This window comes from Colias philodice, chromosome 19, assembly GCF_061535455.1.
Source record: "Colias philodice isolate Cphi_HAF_F1 chromosome 19, ilColPhil1 Martin Lab GWU primary, whole genome shotgun sequence".
Taxonomy (NCBI): domain Eukaryota; kingdom Metazoa; phylum Arthropoda; class Insecta; order Lepidoptera; family Pieridae; genus Colias; species Colias philodice.
Genome location: NC_143104.1, coordinates 2,221,757 through 2,244,299, shown reverse-complemented (window position 1 = coordinate 2,244,299; position 22,543 = coordinate 2,221,757). Strand labels below are relative to the sequence as shown.

General features: G+C 32.2%; 1 protein-coding gene across 1 annotated transcript in view; it reads right to left on the bottom strand.

The window, feature by feature from the left end:
* Nucleotides 1–22,543, bottom strand: part of LOC149479801 (basement membrane-specific heparan sulfate proteoglycan core protein-like) — a 101,234-nt gene that overhangs the window by 4,690 nt on the left and 74,001 nt on the right. The window contains exons 2-3 of the mRNA XM_089707418.1: nucleotides 9,866–9,964; nucleotides 6,538–6,839 (exon numbers count right to left, since the gene is read on the bottom strand). Of these exons, the coding sequence (XP_089563544.1) occupies nucleotides 6,538–6,839; nucleotides 9,866–9,923 (360 nt within the window). The 5' untranslated portion in view covers nucleotides 9,924–9,964. The remainder of the gene's footprint in view (nucleotides 1–6,537; nucleotides 6,840–9,865; nucleotides 9,965–22,543) is intronic.

Genomic DNA, 22,543 nt, shown 5'->3' with positions numbered 1-22,543 from the left:
TTGTAAGCTACATAATGTTTTATGTCTTGCTTCATGAGTATTTTTGAGACTATTTTACGCCACGCGGTTTTACGTGCCGCGGAAAAATCAAATATTTGTATAGCTCATTTGTTATTATGATATATAACATATATTACTGAAAAGTTTCATCCAAATCCGTTCAGCAGATTTTACGTGAAAGTGTAACCAACATACATCCATTTATCCTCACAAACTTTCGCATTTATAATATTAGTAAGATGGAGATATGATTCTAACTTATTAAAATAATAATAACAAAATCACTACATAGTATAAAACAAAGTCGCTTTCTCTGTCCCTATTTAAGCTTAAATCTTTAAAACGGATTTTGATGCGGTTTTTTTTAATAGATAGAGTGATTTAAGAGGAAGGTTTTAGTATATAATTTATTATGTTTTAGACAAAGCGGGCGAAGCTGCGGGCGGAAAGGTAGTATAATATAAAACTGATTCATGTGTTAAATTACTTAGTTGCTACTTTGAGGCATGAAATGATCACGATATTTTATAAAGGAAACGTACCGAAGTTTTTATAATAACATCGTAATGTTGCACGGAAACGATTTTCTTACATCCTTATTGTATAACGCTATTAGTAGGTAAAATATTAGTCCAAGATTGGCTTTTCTTATAGAATACATAGTCTGATTTAACCCAGTACCTCTCAGTTGTACGCTCTTAATCACTGTACCTTTTTTTTTTTTTAGTGGGGAAATCTTGCATAGATACCCACGGCCTCCGGGGAAGAGGCCGTGGGTTATGTCGGATTCCTACCGACCAAAACCCCACTGTGTTCCGTCAAGCCGCATCAGCGACAGGGCCACGGGTATGTGTAGAATTCATCCGTGACCTTAATCACTGTACCTACGAGAAGTATAAGCATAGTGAGGGTACTTTTACACTAATAATGTGCTAGGAATGTGATTGTAAATAACCAATAGTATCGTTTCAATTTTCAAACGCTAAACGTTTCAAACTTCCAAATAAATAAAGCGAATTATTTGCGTTAAAGCACCATAATACGGTTTTAATTATTCTATACTATACTATACAGGGTGTAATCGTTAAGTGTGCACAGGCGATTATTCCGTAACTATTACAGATATCAAAAAACTTTAAACTGATATCGAAAGTACTTAACCTAATGAGTAAAATGGCCATAATAAATTTTTAAAAATAATACGAGAAATATCTAAAAAATTAACTTTAAACCCTCCCATACATTTAGTATGAGATATGAATATCCCATGTACATGGGTTGATCCAAAAGTAATGATAATCAATATTAAACAAGGTCATTACAGTTAAAATAATTATGTATTTCTCTAGATAGTCTTCTAACTAGATAATATACTTCGATATTTTTTTTTCTTAACTTAGAAAAAAAAAAACTTTGACTTCATCTACAAAAACCCCTCAAAATCGGCCATCACTTCGCTGTCGTCTTAAAATTCTTGTATCGACGGTGTTTCTTGTGCCGAGGTAAGAGATAGAATTAACTAGGAGCTAGATCTTACAAACAGGGTGGGTGTTCAAGCATTTACAATGCCGATTTTTGATTGGCAGCCATCGCAACTGACGCTTTGTGATCTGGTGCGTTGTCTTGGTGAACCAACATTCAAGACTGAAGTTTGCCATGTCTCTTTTTCTTACTAACCTACCCGCAATCTTTTAATTTGGTCTGTGTAGTAAGGCCAGGCCCTGTGTAGTAGTGGCTACCTTCTTAAAATATTCCACATTTCTTCAGCGTCCCAAAAAACTACGGCTTTAATCTATCCCACTAATTTTCACTTTGAAAATCTTCACCGTCACTTTGGAAGCTCGCATCCAGGCCATTGATTGTTTCTTGGTTTCAGCATAAACATGGTGAACCCAGGTAACGCCCATGGTCACAAATCGTGACAAAAATTATCCTGATCTCATTAAAAATTTAGAAATTCACCCTCTAAATGTCGAATCGTTGTTTCTTCTTTTCGTCGGGAAACATTCTGGCTCGCACTGTTCACATTAAAATTAATGTTAATACTTGGAAACGTGGCCTGTAGATATAATTTTTTTGTGATAACTTAGTGATTACATGAGCAAGCATAAAACATTTATTTTATATTTTTATGTGCACAGGAAATACCCAATTATCATTACTTTTGGATCAACCTATACATTTAATATGAAAGATTTTAGCTTTTTTTTTGTTTTTTTGGTTTTCTGCTTTAATTACTTCGCAAATTTGGAGGGAAGTTCATTTAGAAACTGTAAATAGACCTCCTCATTGTATTGCCCAATAAGGACGTCACTTCGAAAATCTACTATGAATACAAAATGTATGGGAAATAAATTGTATGGGAGCGTTTAATGTAACATTTTTGGTTATTTCTCGTTTTATTTTTAAAAATTTATTATGGCCATTTTACTCATTAGGTTAAGTACTTTCGATATCAGTTTAAAGTTTTTTGATATCTGCAATAGTTACGGAATAATCGCTTGTGCACACTTAACGATTACACCCTGTATATTAATATTATAAAGCTGAAGGGTTTGTTTGTTTGAACGCGCTTATCTCAGAAACTACTGGTCCGATTTAAAAAATTATTTCGGTGTTAGATAGACCATTATCGAGGAAGGCTATAGGCTTCATATCATTACGCTAAGACCAACAGGAACGGAGCAATGCGGGTTAAACCGCGGGGCACAGCTAGTGCCTTATATTTTGATATTTTCATGACCAAAATGCTCACAATTTGTCACATTCAAGAAATGCATAAGCATCCAACAATTATCTACATTAAACTCAAAGTTTTTAAAATAGCTCGTGACAATTATGTGCATTGTAAATTTCATAAATTTAAAACCAAGAAAGATAGTCTCAACAAATTGAAGTATCATTTCAGTTGCGAATTCATGAAAGTTTCTCTAAAGAGCGAGAGCAAATGGGATTCATAATAATACCAAGTTTTTGCTTTGTCGTGTATTTAGTTTGTTTTCTGTATTAAATGTTATTATTACTGTGTATTACGAAATACGGAAGTGTTCTAGTTAAATGTGGTTTTGTAATGTTTTGTTGTTCTTAATGAGAGGTGAGAGATTTTAATGTTTCTTTGAATTATTATAATTGTTACTAAATTAATGTTAACATTTGTATCTATTAACTAGCTGTGCTCCGTAGTCCGTTATCGAGTCAATTTTAATATTTTATGTTTTTGATTGAACAGAATCGTTGAACATATCATCTAGTTTGATATATATTTTATTTTTTAGATTTGGTCTTGAATATTACACGTATCATCTAATAGAAGATTGGTAATTTTGCTTTATACGCACCCTTAAGGGGATCATGTACAGTTTTAACGCTTTAATTGCTCCGAGGTCACGGGCGTTTGTTAAAATTTTTAATAAGTAACTATTTGGGATAAAATATCAAACTCTGGATAACGTGGTTGTAATTTTTATCATTCTAAGAACTCGGACTGCATTATAATTCATTTTGTAGAGATAACACTGAACATGTCAGTCGCGTCTTTATTTTTTTTCTTATCGGAATTAACCCGGCGTCATTGAGGTTGGGTCAAAATGACCCGGCTTGTTTATAATTTACAATATCTTTGTAATTACGTGCACGATTGTGCTGTTCTTTGTAGTAGCTGGAGCTAATAATGTACATTAAACGTTTTGGAAGTGAAATCCTTTCCACGTCGAGTGTACTGGGAGCTACACGCGTGTATTTTCGAAAAAGGTAAATATGACCCATCCTCACAATTGATGTAACAATTTCGCGCCATGGCTAAGTTATCGATTTTTACTGTTGTGTATGATTTATTGGTGTCTGCAAACATTTTTTTTGCTTGTTTCTGTGAATTTTATGTTTTTGTTTGGACAAACAGGGACTTATTATAAAATAGGTACTATAAACGGATAGAATAGAAAATATCACGTATCATGGCGGGTTTAGACTCTTGTCTGACTCAGACTTACCTTATTATGATGATGAAGTAGAAGAAGAGGATCATGTTAGAGTGCAGAGTGTGTTTCAAGCGGAGAAAAGCGAAAACCCGAATTCAATACCTTTTACAATAAAACTAAATATGGGGTTGACGTCGCTGATGAACTTTGCGCCTCATATGATGTGAGTCGTAACTCCAAAAGGTGGCCCCTGACAATTTTTATGCCATGTTGGACACACAGGAATTAATGCGCTTATAATACGTCGCATAAATAAAAACAAACCAAACGATAAGCGACGTAATTTTTTGAAAAACTTAGGTCTTGCTCTGGTCTTAGAACATTTGAAAATTCGCCAGGAATTGATCGATAGTAATGACAAATGGGCAAAAGAATCAGAGAATTTATTGGTGGATCATCAGAGAAGCCACCTGCAATTTCCGCAACAGATTTTAAGTGTATCCGGAAATAAAAATAGTAAAACAAAACATTTTTGTCAAGCTTGCCCTAAATTTATTTGTCCTGAACGCATCATGGCTTTCTGTATTGATTTCATTTACAACGAAGATTCTAATTAGCTTTGTTAAAGTTTTTTTCTAATATATTAGACTTAAGTTTATAAAAATGCTATTTGTAACCAAAATTACTGGTTATTAGCGTAGGAATGACATGAAAACATAAGAGGTCTATATTTTGTTCCTATTTTTATGAGTTTATGTCAAAGTTGATTAAAGTGAATAAAACGTTGGTTAATTATTATTTTTATTTTATATTATCAAAACCAGAATACCTATAACCTATAATAATAACACAGAATACTAATTTTCTTAAAAAGTTTAAAAATAACAACTATAAAATATATGGTAATATTGACCCACCTCAACGTTCGCGTATCTGTTTTCTACCACAATGACGCCGGGTTAAATACGACGCTTTATAATTACGTTACTATCTATCATCAATAAAAAATGTATAATTCTATTATTTCACATTTTACTATATCTAAATACCATATTACAACTTAATCATCTTTTAAAATTTCATTCGTATCATCCTGTATCGTATCCATATAAAAAATTCACAATTTTAAGCATTAAATTTTCTAACGCATATTGCTGAAAATCCGTCGACACTAATATCAGTTAAGCCTCTTAAATTCGAGCGCGATAAAAATTAATAAAAACCCGTCGCACACAAAATACTGCCATCGCGTAAATCTCTTAGATGATCCGTGGAAATTTCTGGAAGGTTCTAGAAATTTCTGGAAAATTATGAATTAATCTCGTGACATCTATTTAAAATGTTTTGCGTTCGAAACGGATGTCGTAGGTATTTCATGAGAAATTGTTGGCTACGAAATGTTTTTAGTTTCGTTTGCTTTTTGGCAAATATTGTTCTTTATTTCGCTCTTTCTTAATGATATAATGGAGCGTTGTAAAAGTTATTTTCAGTAATATTTCTTGACCTTGAAATGATTTCTTTATATTTTATTTCTTACAGCTGAAGAAGCTCACGTAGTCATCTACATTTTAAACAGGAAAATATATATAAACGGCAATTTTAGCCATAAACTCTGATGTAAGCCTATATTTTGTCTTCGAGATAATAATCTGTAGACGCTATTTTATCGCTATTATCGCGATTATTATGTTTATAGATTGAGAAATATCTTTAAATATATGAGAATGCAAATTATGAAAAATTTATAATGTAGAGCTGTGTTTATTGTTTGAATGCTCTTATCTCTGGAACTGCTGGTCTAATTTGAAAATTATTTCAATCGATTTATGAAGGAAGGGTAACAATATTTACGACGTAGCGTAAGTGAAACCGCGGGCATAGCTTGTGCTATATAAATTGAAAATGATTATCTCTACGTCATAATTTCATAGGTCAAGCTCGTAATAACGTTCCTTTTAATGAAATAAATCGCCTGCAGTTTTAAAAGAGACGGGTATTAAAGTATAATTAGATCTCATTTTGAATGAATAAAGATGAATTATTATCAGTATTCATTAAAATGGATGTAATTTATTTGATTTATATTCAGTATTTTAATATTTATTTTAAGGTACATAACAGGTAAAATATGATCAATGAAATTTCATAATAGACACTTTATGTGCTCACTAATTTAAAATTAGGCTTTAGGCTTTTAAACCAACTCCTTGGTACAATGCATAGAGCATTAGCGTAACTACTGAAAATAAATATCTCACCCATAATGCTACTGAATGATAGGTACATAACAACTTATGTATCCTTAATTTGATAACACATATAATCTATATTAATATTATAAAGCTGAAGCGTTTGTTTGAACGCGCTAATCTCAGGAACTACTGGTTTTTTTTTAAATTCTTTCAGTGTTAGATAGCCCATTTATCGAGGAAGGCTATATACTATATAATATCATCACGCTAAGACCAACAGGAGCGGAGCAATGCGGGTGAATCCGCGGAGCTAGTGTATTACTAAAATTGGACGAATATACTCCCATGTCAGATATAAAAAATTATATTAGATTCAACAATGATATATCCAAGCCATCTTTAAAACACTAAGAAATTTCAATACTCACAGTCTTATCCTGAAGCAGACTAATCCTGCAATTCAGATGCGCATCCTCTCCCAGTTGAACCGTTATCTTCGACATATTCCCCTCAGGTACATCTTCAAACGTCGGTCCATACTTCCCGTGATCGAAGTACGACTTGACGGACACCACGTGGGGCACAACTGGTGCCTCTTGCTGCGGGACTTTGAAGGATTTGGTGCTGTCTATCGTGGAGTTGCCCAGTCGCAGCATTATTGGTGCCGGGACTATGCCAGTGCTGAGCGCGTAGTATGGGGTCACTGTTGTGTCTTCGGATGTGGAGTTTTCTAGAACAAAATATTATGTTTATAGATACTTTAAACTTTTAAGAAAGGCCAACTTTAAAATTAATTTAGATAGAGTATTTGAGTATTTAAAAGCATTGATTTATTTACTCTTGTATATTTAAAAAAATATTGTTTAAGATACCGTGAAACCTGCTTACTTTGCCACTTTTTCATGTGTTAAAAAGTTTGATTCGCTTTAAAAAAATATAATTGTATGAAAACGTAATGAGTAACCTGCACCTAGACGTAGTAAATTTCATGAAAATTTACATTATTACTAAATATCTATTTCATTTTTGTAAATTATAATATTTTAAGCATAAAAACAATTATGGCAAAGTTAGCTGTCACTTCTGGTAAATTTGCCATATGAAAGAAAAAATGAAATTTTTGGAGTTTATGAGGTTAAAAAGTAATATATTTTCACTCATCCTATATCCCGTAAAATAAAGTAACAACTTTATATTATTTAGCACTGGTAATTTAACTCTCTAAGAAGGTGGCAAATTCACCAACCTTTCCAAAATATTTCCTATATAAGAAGAAGTTAGGGTTAGGGTTGTCAAATAAAAATGTTTTCGTAGTAGGAACAATTTAGTAAAAGTAAAAAAAAACATAATCAATTACTTCTAGTTAGTTTCTTAACTTTGAATTGTTTTACATAATAAAACAAAAAAAAATAGTATTCATTAAACTAACTAACTTTTTTTTAATATCACACATTACACGACATTCCTAAAAGATTTAAACAATGACAAATTCTTATTTATATGATCTTGATTGAATATAAAAATTGTTGTTATTTTAAACTTGATAAAATATTCATCAGAAATTTTGTGGCAGCCCTAACCTCCAACAAAACATGGCAAAGTCACCATCACAGACGTTGTGATTGGGGTTGTTGAATTTACCAATACCAATTGCGAAGTAAAGGTAGCTTGTAGCACAGTAAATCAGCTTTTATTTAGCTAAAGAACATTATGTTAACATAATATCAAAACAATACTTACGTAGGCAATGCTTTTCCCGTTTGTTTTTGTAAAAGTTCCGGAGCACTAAGTTTCATACCGCCAAAATTCGAAAAAAGTAACCGCCGAAAATTACATCTCAAAAACAAGCTGGGCTGCCACATCTCATTCGGTTTTGCCATTTAACTCATAAATTTTACTATAAAGGCATGCATACATGACAAAAAACTGATATTAAGATGTGACTACACTTTTTCCCTCAGAAGTTGGCTATGGCAAAGTCTGCAACCGTTGGCAAAGCTAGCAGGTTTTACCGGTAATGTCATTGTAATAGCATATAAGGCGGAGGGTTTCTGATTATTATTATTATGCTTTTATATTACTGTGTTTTTTATGTTTGCACAGAATGTGGAGGAAAAATTGATAACATTGTTATTTCGGTATTTAAAAGCTTACTTTTAGTTGTACTAAAGATTTATTTAAAGATCCATAAAATTTGTATAACAGTTGAAATTTACAAATCAAAATAGTATTAAGGTCCGTATACAAAATCTATCTAACTAAATTTGATATTTTTGGTTTTATGGCATTCAAATGCTTTATAAATGTAAATTTATAAAACTGTTAATAAAGCGGATGTCCTCATTAAGAGTTTAGTACAACATTTTCATTATCAAACATTTCTAAATTCGTCCCAGTAAATACAAACACACAGAACACAATACAAAATTTCAAAACAATGTCAAAAGTTACAGCAATACAATAACTGTTATAATAATTTAGATATAATTATTTTACACCTAAATCACAATTAATTAACATTACCGAACTTACCTCGTTATGCTAGTGAAAGTGTCAAGTACTAATTAAAAGTTATTATAATTTGAATTAACATCAATATAAAACCACAGACTAATAATAATATAACGATCTTGACATAATTATGTAACTGAAAAGGGATAGAAGTTTGTGTTGAGAACAAAATGGGGTGTTTTGTACCTTCAAGACTTGTACCTGAAACTTTTGTCTATCTGTTCGACGTTATTATACAGGGTGTCCCTTAAGTAGTAGACCAACAGGTTATGGGGGGTAGAGAGACTTATTATCTAAAAAAAATACTAAAATTTATTGTCCTAGACCATACATTATTTTTAAACCAGATTTGTTTAAACTTCAGTCCGTAAACTTTAATAGTAAAATTTTTACCTATTTTTGGTCTAATTTTCTTGTTGCTGTTAATAATTATGGTTAAGTATCATTTTAATTAGGATTTATTAATTGCCTTGAACAATAAAATAAAAAACAGAAATGGTAAAATTTCATATTTAGCTTGTGTGGATGATATTTTTATCAAATTTTGAAAATAAAGCATAAATCAAAAACTTTATGGTCTAGGACAATAAATTTTAGTATTTTTGCTAGATAATAATTATATTCTCTACTCCCCATAATCCGTTGACTACTTACGGGACATCCTAGATAGTTTATTATAAATATTGTGTAAACTGGACTTAATTAATTGTAAGTGTGTAAGTTTATAATACTCTACAAAATAGTTTTACAAAATACATTCGCTTTTCTATCTCATGGTCGTCCGCGTGGTTAACCATTGCAGTAACAAGGCCATTGTACCTACTAGATAACTACTATATCTACAGTTTTATTTTAATTTTTTTAGGGCTAATTCTTCAATCCTTGGTTAAAACTTATTCGTCGAATAATGTATAAAACTACCATTTTAAAAACGTATTCTAATTGCCCGTATTTCACAGTTTACGTGACATTTTAATATTATCCTTGATCGTGTAATACTTTATTGGACGGATAAGTTTTATCCACGCATTGAAAAATCGGCCCTAAATACAATAAAGTGTGACATACGTAAATGTAATGTAGCGACAATAATAATGACATACGTAAAATAGCAGGAAAAACTGGCGGCAAGAAACCAACAAGGCTAAATGACGTGCCGTAGGAGAGTCCGACGCCCAACAGTGGACTAATGTAGGTTAAAAAAGGGAATAAAGTGTAATATGAAAATACATAAATATTAATTACCTGTAGTGAACTGGCATACAACTATCTGCGATAATATGAACACGCCGACACCCCACATAGCGCCTGGTTGAGGCTCAGCCCCATTCGGGGCTTCATAATCTGTAACAACACATACATAATATATAGTTAGGAAAACCAAATAAATAAGTAAAAAGTTATAAAACTCCTACTTATATTATAAATGCGAATGTTTGTATGTTTCGTGCAAAAACTGCTTAACCGAATTTTATTAGATTTGGCACACACAAAGAGTAACTAGGATAGTAATTTTTATCTCGAATAAATGTAGTGCTGGTAAAACCGCAGGGCACAGCTAGGTATTGTATATTTGTCTAAAAATGCAAGTATTTTCCTTTAAACTTGGTAGGAACATAATATAAAAAAAAATGTATGCGTGTACTAGAGTACACACGTAAGAAGTGAAACTTCTTTATGACCTTAAAAATGTCACGAGTATGGCGTAACGCAAAAATGTCACGCGTACGGCGTAACGCAAAAATGTCACGCGTACGGCGTAACGCAAAAATGTTACACTAAATTTTTGTCCAACCCCGATAAAGAAGTTTCACTTCAAAAAATGTGTGCGTGTACTAGTGTACACACGTAAGAAGTGAAACTTCTTTATAGCTTTCTAGCCTTATTTTTCAAAAAATAATTGACTATATGCAACTTGACAGAAATACGTCGAATCACGCGTGCGGCGTGGTAGGGATAAGAACAAGATGGCGCGTAACGGAAAAAAGTCACGCGTAACGAAAAAATGTTACACTAAATTTTTTTCAACCCCGATAAAGAAGTTTCACTTCAATTTTTACATAGAGTTAATCATATTATGATTATTTTCAATGGCATTAATCAGCCACACTTTTTCTTTCATTCATAATAAATTATCTAAGATTATCTTCTCTCATAGAAATCTAAATAACAAGACACATAGAAGTGCTGTAATGTCATAATTGTATGAAAACCGCTGTCGCCAAAATCAACACATTCAAACCGAAAGCTAAACAGTACACACAAGTAAACTATGCCTTTTATTGGACAGCTTGATTTTAGTGAAAACTAACTTAACTATTAAATTAAGCTTTTGAATATGTATCCTAACGCACGAATTTACGGTTTATTTTAGAATAACATCCCTAAGTATATGAGACTTTTTGCTTCAATACGAACAAACGTGATAATAAGAATGGTCGACTGTGTCATTCATTGTTATTTCGATTACTATGGTGACACTCGTAATACTTGTAAATATTCTATAATTTTAAGGAAAAACGGCATTATTTCAAAAAAAAAATATTTTCCGATGAAATATTATTCCTTTATAAATATAATTACAACTTGTGGAAGAATTTCCGCAATGGGAATTGCTGAAACACACCATGTATACACTCATACGTCTCCAGAGCAACTGAACAGTGACGAATGCACTGGTGATGTGCAAATCACCTGAGTGGCGACAAGGTCACGCACGCTTACGACTTCTAGTGTCTTGTTATTTAGATTTCTATGTCTTCTCTACTTTATCTATAATACAATTCTCGAAAGTTGATTGGATAGTTCAACGTCCAAAAGTTTTAGATTAAAAAAAAAGGTTTAATATTTCTGACGATTAAATTACATTCACATTATTTCTTTTATATCTAACTGTTTTGTAATACCACCGTGAGCCATTCAAGCCATATTGTAATCGTTTAACAATGCCTAACATTGAACACGTCTGCTAATTTAACCGCTCATAAAAATATCGTGACGGTCATTAAATCCGTGATAAAAAACGAATTATCCCTGGTGATGCGGCACCTAAATTAATTATGTATGTATTTATGCAAATTAACTTTAACTCGGCAACATTTTTAGCGCTCCAGCCTTTGAGGTACCAGGGCTTCAGAAGTGTCGTGGTCCGTGGATTATGTCTAATTATCGAGGAACGGTCAGGCGGGATTTTTGGAAGAAAAATTTGAAGTTCTTATGGAATTAGTGGTTTGGGTATCGTTTGGTATTTGTGAATGGCAGGAAGGGGCCTGGTATAAATGGTAAGGTTGTTATTGTATATGAGAGATAACAACTTACTGCAGTTGTTTTTTTTAAGTTAAGAATCCTTATCGATTTTAGAGTGATTTTGACTTGTTTCTGTAATTCTTTAGGAGCACGTTTAACGAAACTAAATTAGTGACAATGTGTTATAATATCTTAAATTAAAGATTCATTCAATATCTAAAATATGTTCCAGACAATTTATTGATATTCATTGTCCAGTTTGTTTAATAGCCAATAACCTGAGAGGTGTTTCAATTTTTTCCATGCGAGACGTTCGTGTCTTTGTAGTTTACACGGAATTTAAAAGAAGAAGTTTTCTTATAAAATATACGACAGTAAAGACACTGAGACATCCTAAAATAGCTCGAGGCAATTTAAGTACTTTTATTCAAAAATTCAAAGAAAATCTAAGTTAAAATAGCCTTACTTTGATGAAATTTTATGTGTATTTGGCGTCGAATTTTTATAACATACAACAGAGTAAAAAATAAATAAAAAATACACTTTAAATGATAGATTTATGCTTAAAAATTTGCATTCAAAAAAATACATATTATATGATTTATGAAAGTAATGGAATATTTTAAAGTTCTCTAGAATTTTCGATTATATACGGGAGCGCAAACGCTGTTACGGCAGACCGCGCTCCGCGCTTTAGGGAGTAGGACCTGTTGCGCTGCTCCGTCAGACACAAAATTACAAAAGTACGTTTTTCCCGCGCGTAGTAGTCGGGAAGCCCACGATACTAGATTAGAATTGGTGGAGTAGACGATACCGAGATAATAAGGTCCTATAATGTTTCCACTTTGAGCGCTTTCAGCCTTTGAACGCGATCATCGTGTGTCGAGTAACACACGATGATCGCGTTCAAACGTAAAAATACTAGCTTTCGTCCAGCGCAATTTTGTATTAGGACTCTTAAGTAAGTAAATGTTTTGATTCACGATTTGGCGTGTCATCTCATAGAATCGTAATTTCATGAATAAATAAGAATTTAACTGTATTTATAAATATTGCTGAGATAAATCAATTCCTATAATATGTGCAATATTCTAGAAATCATATTAATCTGAAATACTTACTGGAAGCATAAAACATAGATTATCTAATACCAATTATACATACTGAATTATAATTATACGACATAAAAGCTTTCTTAAAATAAACCCTAATTTAAAATCCCTTCTATTTCACCAGAATGTTAATTATTTCACCCATTAGATTCCAAATCGATTCTTCCCAATACAGATTGAGTGAACCACCATTTTTAAGAATTTTAATTATTCCGTTTCATTTAGTAGCTGTAATTCCTTTTTTCATAAATTAAGAAGCTTAATATAAACTGTGTTCTATTAAAATGTTGTTGTTGTTTTTTACAGCAGTACTTGAGAAGCATCGTCACTACATAGTATAAAACAAAGTCGCTGTCGCTATCTGTCGGTCCCTATGTATGGTTAAATCTTTAAAATTACGCAACGGATTTTGATGCGTATTTTTTTTTATTGATAGCGTGATTATCGAGGAAGGTTTTAGTATATAATTTATTAGGTTTTAGATAAGGACGGTGAAGCCGCGGGCGGAAAGCTAGTTATAAATAAAGTTAGCACACAATAAAATCAAAAACTTTGAATGTAGATATCAAAAGTTCATAAAAGTCTTCCATTCTATTCGTATACATTTAATAATATATTCGTAATCATAAGAACAATTATGTTTTTCATAATATCTATTTCTAATAATAATATATTGATATCAAATATGCTAATAGGTTTGCCGACATATTCTTTTGCTTCTAAAAATACTTAATAAATTGCTATAATAACATACATTTCCATTCCATTTCCGAATTTCCAAATATGTTTTATAATGTTTTCGGATTCATGGTGTCTTCTAAGTCGGTATCTCTATTTTATATCTCTATCACATTGATTAAAAATTACTCCTTTTTGTATGCAGTCTTAAACCGCCATAATACGTAGGTATTGTTTAGTCACCAACTTTCCTTTGATTTAGCTTCTAAATTGCTAGAGCTTCATGCAAATGTCCTTCAGCTTCCTTAAGATACGAATGTTCAAAAATCTCTTGTTGCTCATGTATACTAGATATAAATGAAATTAAGAAACATAATACAAATTTAAATTTTGATACATTAGTCAATTAATTAGTCGATTTCCCTTTTCATGTATTTAGATTAACGACTTAATTGCTATAATATTTTAATAACATTACGATCATAAGTGAAAATGACTTCGTATATTAAAGAGAATAATTGAAACTCGACAAAGTGGATACATTAATTATTTAATTTTCTCGCCTACTGAGACTGTTTCGCTTTAAAAGGCCAAAATAACGTACTCCAATCTGAATATTTAATCAAAATTTAATGGTTTTCATGAGCAAGGAGGTCGTTGAACTTGTTTCGTGAAGTTAGAAGAAAATGTAGCTATTTTTAAGCTTTTTATTTGCGACGTTCTTTCTTTTGTATTGTCCCTAATCTGGACTGATTAGGAAAATGGGTAGTGACCCTGAATATTGAACGAGAGCGTGGGTTTGATGCAAAAAAAGCATCAAATCAAAATATTTTATCCTTGTTTCCTCTGGTAGCTACCACAATCGAGAGTTTTGTACATGAAATTATTGGGCATCTCATCAAAATATTAAAGCTACTCACGAAAAATTAGCTTGATAGTAATCACTTGCAAAAATGGGCGATGTATCCCGGACTAAAATGTTAAAAATATAATATGATATGAATCATTTCTTATAATTTAAGCATTCATTTTCCCTACAAAATAATGAGGCTCCTTTTCTGATCGTCATTCGTCTCATATTTATATGTCTATTTTTATTAACATTGTTGTGTAATTTTTTGCTCGTCATTATTATAAAGATGTGTGAAAATATATCGGAAAAGACGTTGATACATCCTAAAATTTCCATATAATTATCCTACACTAGCAGTGCCCCGCGGTTCTACCAGCAGTGCTCCGCTCCTGTTGGTCTTAGCGTGATGATATATAGCTATAGCCTTCCTTGATAAATGGGCTATCTAACACCGAAATAATTTTTGCAAATCGAAACAGTAGTTCCTGAGATTAGCGCCTTCAGACAAACTTTTCAGCTTTATAAAATTACTATCTTTCCGCCCGCGGCTTTGTCAACTTTTTCAAAGCAAAAACCCGCATAGTTCCCGTTCCCTTGGGATTTCCGGGATAAAACCTATCCTATTAATCCAAGTTACCCTCTATATGTGTGCTAAATTTCATTGTAATGGGTCCAGTAGTATTTGCGTGAAAGGTTAACAAATATACACATTACACACCTTCACAATACACATACATCCATCCTCACAAACTTTCGCATTTATAATATAAGTAGGAATAGCATAGTAGATGTCAAATTGGAGGACACATTTCATACACCAGAATGTCTTCGTCATTAACGTTTTATTATTCATGTTTACATTTCAATTTTAGTAATGGCCTCCACGTTATTTCTATTTGTGAATGATAATTTTACAAGTTTGTCTTTCTCTTGCTATTGATTTTCCCAAAACGACGATAGACAGAATAATTATAGAAACTTGATATATTCAGGTTATTTTGGTGGCTCGTTCAATTGTAATAAGCGGTATTTATTCAATATTAGTGTGCCCCAAAATAGATACTCAAGGTAAAATTACTTATAGAAGAGATTTAGGCAACAGACTAGAGTCATTTTTATTCTTATAAACCTAATATTATACTGCTAAATGGCACAGTACAAACACATATACACGATTGTACTGTGTCCCGCATACAAAATGTTTTCTGTTAGGTATTTTTTATATTATAACCAGCGTAGAGTAGCTTATTGTTGAACTCAGATTCAAGTTATTGTTTTTATTAACATTTAGAGTACTGTTTTGCAAGAACCAAGTGTGCAAGTGAATCTTATATAATAAAGACAGATTTAAATTTTGATTTGATTTAAATCCTTGGTTGAAACTTATTAGCCCAAAATAATATTAAGAGTCCGAAAGTTAGGGTTACTTTTCGAAAGTTTGTACCACTAAATAATTTAATTTATTTAAATAAAATTAATGGTTGTATAAAACGATATTCGATAAATAAGTTTCAACCAAGCATTAGAAAATATCAGTCATTAACAAACATAATATCATCAAATCGAATCACTAATCGACAAATTATTTCGATTAGAATTCTCGAATGTTCTAGAATGTTCCAGCATATACGCGATAAACAGGTAATATTAACTGAAAATCGCTGCAGGAGGCTTTTAATTTCACGGTATAATTATTGTGAAGCTGTTTACCGCATGTTGAACGCAACGTGTTGAAAACCATTGACGATATCCTTTGTGACATTTTTCATATTAAAATTTATATGAAAAATATATTTTTACAGTCTTATGAATATGTTTAATATACATATTAATCGCAAAAGATAACAAAGACGAAAATTTCTATAGGTACCTAATATTTAAATTATTAATTTGGAGTGGATAATTTTCTTCTTCTTTGTTGTAGTGTTACCGAAATGTTTGTGGCTAAAGCGCGTCACACACGGTGAAGATGCTATAATATTTTATCTTAAGATACTGTAATATTTTATATTACAGTATCTTATGCTATCCGGTATCAGCGTTCTGACCATCATTTTTCTTTTTGTCATTGCGTACTAAGACCCCTGTAGAACCGCCATCCTGTTACAATTGACCCACAAAATTTCGGGTCATTTGTAACAGGATGGCGGTTCTATAACAGGGGTCTTAGTACGCAATGACAAAAAGAAAAATGATGGTCAGAACGCTGATACCAGATACCATAAGATACTGTAATATAAAATATAACAGTATCTTAAGATAAAACATTATAGCATCTTCACCGTGTGTGACGCGCTTAATTATTATACCGTTATTTTCGTAAAATATGCAGTAGGTAGTAGGATAAATAATAATAAAGTTATACATTTTTCGATGCTTTTCTCAGAATCAAAAACTAATGCAATATAATCTTGTGCATGATTGTCATCTCATATACTTCAAAGAAAAAAAATATACCGGCTGAATTGAAAACATCCTCTTTTTTTGAAGGCGGATAAAATGGAATAAAAATAGATTGAAACCTGCATCTTTCGCGTTTTATGTTTTTCGTATAACCTTAGTCGGGTCTATACGATTGGTCTATTAAATATCTTCTACTTATCGAAACTAAATAAATTATAAATTGCATATTATACAATATATTTCAGAAAACCACGTTTCAAAAATAATAAAATTTTGAACACAGAAAAAAATATCATCTATTAAATAACTTTCTGTTTTAATTTTGCATTCCTATCTCGTAGTCAATCTTGCTGTTACATTTGGGGCTTAGAAATTCCAAATCTCGTTTTAATGAAATACATCGCAAACCGTGAACGCTTTTCAATATTAATTCTGCCTGAAAAAATTCTAAGGACACAAACGTTTTAGATTGTTTTACAATTACGATAGAATTACTCAATGTGTCTGGGTGATATAATTTAGAAATAGCTTAAACTTGACGAAACAGATCGAAGCTAAGTTGTACGAAAAATAATGATATGACTTCATGAAAATTACTTTTTTTAATTATTCTTGCGACACCTCTAGTTGTTCACTTTACAGATTTATAATAATACCTACTTCAAATTTGCTAAAAGTCTGTATCACTGCGTTGAAAATCGGTATCTAATTGCTGAATTACAATAAAATCACACAGTTATAATATCACTGTCAAAATCTGTTTAAGATTCAGCTCAATTCATACGACCCTACTCTAGCGTATTACGAATCTTCTCCTTTAACTTTTCAATGGTTCTTAACTTGCCGCTCACGTCTGAATTTAAAACTTCTGAACTTATATTTTTATGATGAAGTTTAATAAATCAGTGTGCAAACATACACTTTCAAATAAATATAAAAGGTTGAGCAAGACGTTTACAGCCAAAGATCGGCAACTGTAGCACAGTATGGGGGAGGCCTACGTCCAACAGTGGACTTATCCGGGCTGAATGGATGGATAGATGGATGGATGGATGGATGGATGGATGAGCAAGACGTTTAATAAATAAAAATGTGTTCGAAAAAAAAATTAAAGTTCTCTTGCGTTTAAAAATAGCCCATGTGACTATTAATTATTATGGTTTATTTCTATAAAAGTTTATCACACATTAATTAATTTGTGTACTTTTAAAATAACGCGATTATACATCCAACTGTAGGTCTAAATTAAAATAAAAAAAAATATATAATTCCAAAGAGGTTTCATAACGTCGATGGTCGTTAAATTATTTTTCTATAGTTAAGATTAAACTCGCGCCGTCTGGTGTAACAGCCGGAGTCCCTGAACACTAATCAAATTGTCAAATTCTTTTAATTTCTTTTGGAGAGAAACTTCTAAGACTTAATAGGGTTCGGGCTATTCGATAATCGATATGTGAAAGGGCGAGGCACGTTTGTGTTCTTTAGTAAGAGAAAAGAATAAGTACTTTTATGAGGCAAGAAAGAAACAGGTCTTAGACAGTTCTTAGAAAGAAGATACGTCAATAAGGCTAGAAATATACATTAATATGATATGGCTATATCTTCTTATATATAAAATTCTCGTGTCACAATGTTAGTCTGCATACTCCTCCGAAACGGGTGGACCGATTCTCATGAAATTTTCTGTGCATATCGGGTAAGTCTGAGAATCGGCCAACATCTATTTTTCATATGTACCACGGGCGAAGCCGGGGCGGACCGCTAGTCTTATATATAAAATTCTCGTGTCACAATGTTAGTCTGCATACTCCTCCGAAACGGGTGGACCGATTCTCATGAAATTTTCTGTGCATATCGGGTAAGTCTGAGAATCGGCCAACATCTATTTTTCATATGTACCACGGGCGAAGCCGGGGCGGACCGCTAGTATATTTATAAATATTACAATATTTTTTTTATGTAATTGACGTATAACTTTTCACATTATGTATCGAAGCTACTACATAATATTATTTCGGTGAAATGCCAAGGTTTAATAAGTATATCTCTTCACGCTACCTGCACTTCTCTATAGGAACTTAGAAGCAGTAGGTAGGTACTAGGTAATTCCTGTTACTGTATTATTGACACTATTGAAAAGCGTTTTTTAGAATCAAATTTAACACATTATAGACTACAGGCCCGTGTTGAAAAAATTATGGGTCATTTGACCCACCAGGTGACCTATCTAGAACGATATAAGAGCATAAAATAATAAGATTCAGCACTATGACGTCACTTGTAAGCTGTCCACCTGAGTGCAGATGAGAATTCGAAGGTTCAGGTAGAGATTTTCTCCCCTTGTCTCCATGATTTTTGTACGGCGTTGCGGAATAATGGATTAAAAGTAGTATAGAAATAGTATGACACAGATATACTTTACGAGTGACGTCATAGTGCTGAATCTTATTATTTTATGCTCTTATATCATTCTAGATAGGTCAGGTGGTGGGTCAAATGACCCATAATTTTTTCAACATGGGCCTGTAGTCTATTAACATTTAAGTTTCAGTTTACATTCAGCCCAGTCATTAATCAAACAGTATACACATCCTTCCCCATAGTCTTCGGGTCAGATATTGGTATCTCCTACAAATTTAGGGCATGATCTCATTCATCAATAAGGCCCATAACACACGCAGCTCACGCAGAATTGATAGCGTTCTAGACATTTTTACGACTAGGTTGAGTATCCTTCAATAATCAACGTTTACTCCTAGACAATTAACTCTAGTACGTTTGGTATGCTTCCTGAATTTTGAGGTCCTGGAATTGGAATAGATAGAACATGGGAATTTTTGTTCGTAAACGTTTTAAGGATAGCCTAGGGTAAAACGGTTAAAAACATGGTTGAAGTTATATTTCCAAAAACTAAAATATATACACATATATATACACATAATACTTGAGACAATCAAACCTAAAATGGCATAAATAAAATTATGTTTATAGATAATATTATGTGCAATTGGAAAAATGTTAATCGTTATTGTGTGCTGAAACATTATTTAGGTATTTAATAGAGAGGTCGGTTATAAACTAGAAAATTTTCAAATCGGTCCAGTAGTTCCTGAGATTAGCGCGTTCAAACAAACAAACTCTTCAGCTTTATAATATTAGTATAGATGGTGTACCTACATTCCACTATAATATTATAATGATTTTGGGCAACACACAATATATTTAATTCAGCGCTTAAACACAGAGTACAATCGACTAAAGCTCGATCAACAATCGAGTGAGTTGAATCAGCCAACTTTCACTAAATTGGAGTATTTTGCACAAAGCTTAACAATTCGGTTAATGTTGTGGACAAAAACCACACACTATTACTATGTACGAGTAATCTGTATGTACAGTTCACGGCATATAACTTGGCATAATTCATATTTCACGAATTCTTCTCCATTCTTCAACTTTCTTCTTAACAGACATGATTGACATGATATATAATGGTTTTAACCATATAATAATAATAATTAGCAATAAAAGTAACTAACTATTTTTATTTCCACTAAGATCACGATTATAAGTGAACTTTTGTGTTCATGCTATTAATATTTTGAGCAATACTAAATCAACATTTTTCCGTAAACTTTGTTTAAGTGTTTTCGCTCCTCGACCGAGAACTTTAAACATACGTTATCAACTGCAACAAGCTGCCAGCAACATGTTGACAGCAACTCTTCAACGTGTTGATTCAACTTTGTTGCTAAAGAAATATTTACCACTAGCTGAGTCCCGCGGTTTCATCCACGCAAATGATTCATTCCTTGTAATTCTTCTGAAATATCAGAATATAAAGTTGCCTTAGTTACTTCTTATTACATCGGCTATCTGTCAGTGAAAGTGCTGTCAAAATAAGTCCAGCCGTTCCAGAGATTAACCGGAACAAACAGACAGGCAGACAGACAGACAGATAAAATATGTAAAAGGTACTACATCCATAAGCATTTAATAAAAAGCGGTTATTTTAATATTACAAACAGACACTCCAATTTTATTATTGGTAGAGAGGAATATGCAAACTTTGCCCAGTTATTTGCCACCCACTGTACAAGGTTATTTTCAAATTTTACACACGTTCGTTTATTGCATTGAAATTAAATTTTTGAACGGCCATCCAGGTGTATTCTGATACGTGTTATTTTGTTCGTATTGTAATTTTTATGGTTATTTCTGTTTGATATTGAAATTTGGACACTTGGTTCGAGGGTTTTTGAACAATTAGGGACAACATGAAATTTTACGTCAAAAATTGTTGCGTTGAATAGGTCTTTAAAAATTCATGTCCATTTAACTGATATTATTTGCAAGCTATTTTTACTTCAAATGGAAATTTATCATTTAGGTGTAAAAATAAATAGTTTTTCAGTAAAATCGTAACAACAAACAAATAATCAAATTGTATAGATTGAGTTATCTATACCTAATAATATAAAAAGTGTCATAAGATTCTCATATAAACATCTATCACCTCATTTCACGCCTCTAAAGTTAGTTTCCGGAACACAAACAAGTTTATTTCCTTCTCTACCGCTCTACCTATCTATCAAAATTCATCCACATCCGTTTAGTGGTTTCGACGTAAATAACTACATGCAATGAAAGTTGAGTTGCGCCTTTCTTTATCATTCACCAAATACCAGGCTTATTAATATTGTTATAACAGACAAACAACACTTTTCTTTATAATCTCTATTGCTATTAAATAAACAAAAGTAACTCTGTCTATCTATACCGCACTTTCACGCCTTAACCACTGAATTAATTTTGATGAAATTTATAACAGCGATCGACTAAGCCTCGGAAAAGGACAAATGCTTCTTTTCGTTATACGAGTGAAATATGTGGTTGAAATACGGCTGTTTGCGATAAAATTTCGATTGAAACTGCAGGCAGAAATTACAACACAAAGATAGGAACAATCTAAACTATTGCCAATACATTCACAAAGCTACAACTCTTTTGCACTTACCGTTCATACGTCGGGAGCAATTCTCTTAACTCGAACGTTCGTATCGCGGCCTTTGTTAGCAACGATAAAACGGCCATATTTCAGGAATTGTCCGATAAGGTTATATTGTTCTGATTGCCGAATTTTAAAATGCACTACCGTATTGTAAGGAGAGCTTTGTATTGAAATAAATGCTGGTTATGCGACGTTTAAATCTGTTATATGATTCGATTGTTGTCTTATTTTAGGAATGGATTTTTAGACGAATAGATGCAGTTATTAGAAATTAATATATTGTCAGATACTTGAAAAATGTATAATGACTATCTTCAGGTCGTGTCTAATTGTTATTAAATATGTAAATCATTATTGTAGTGTTAAGGAGATACTGATATATTACTCTAGAGAATGTGGGTAAACTTACTACTACTTCAAATATTACTATACATTTCGAAATAAGACGTAGAATCGGAAGTTGGGTTGAGTTTCTTTAAGGCCGTGTAAATGGCCAGGGATTTTCTATTTATTAATTTTATTATAACTTAAATTAATTATTTGCCTTCATCTTCGTAATTTAAACCAATTTTTACTAATCTCCCTTTGTTTTTCAATTAATGTACGTTCTGCTTCTAAAC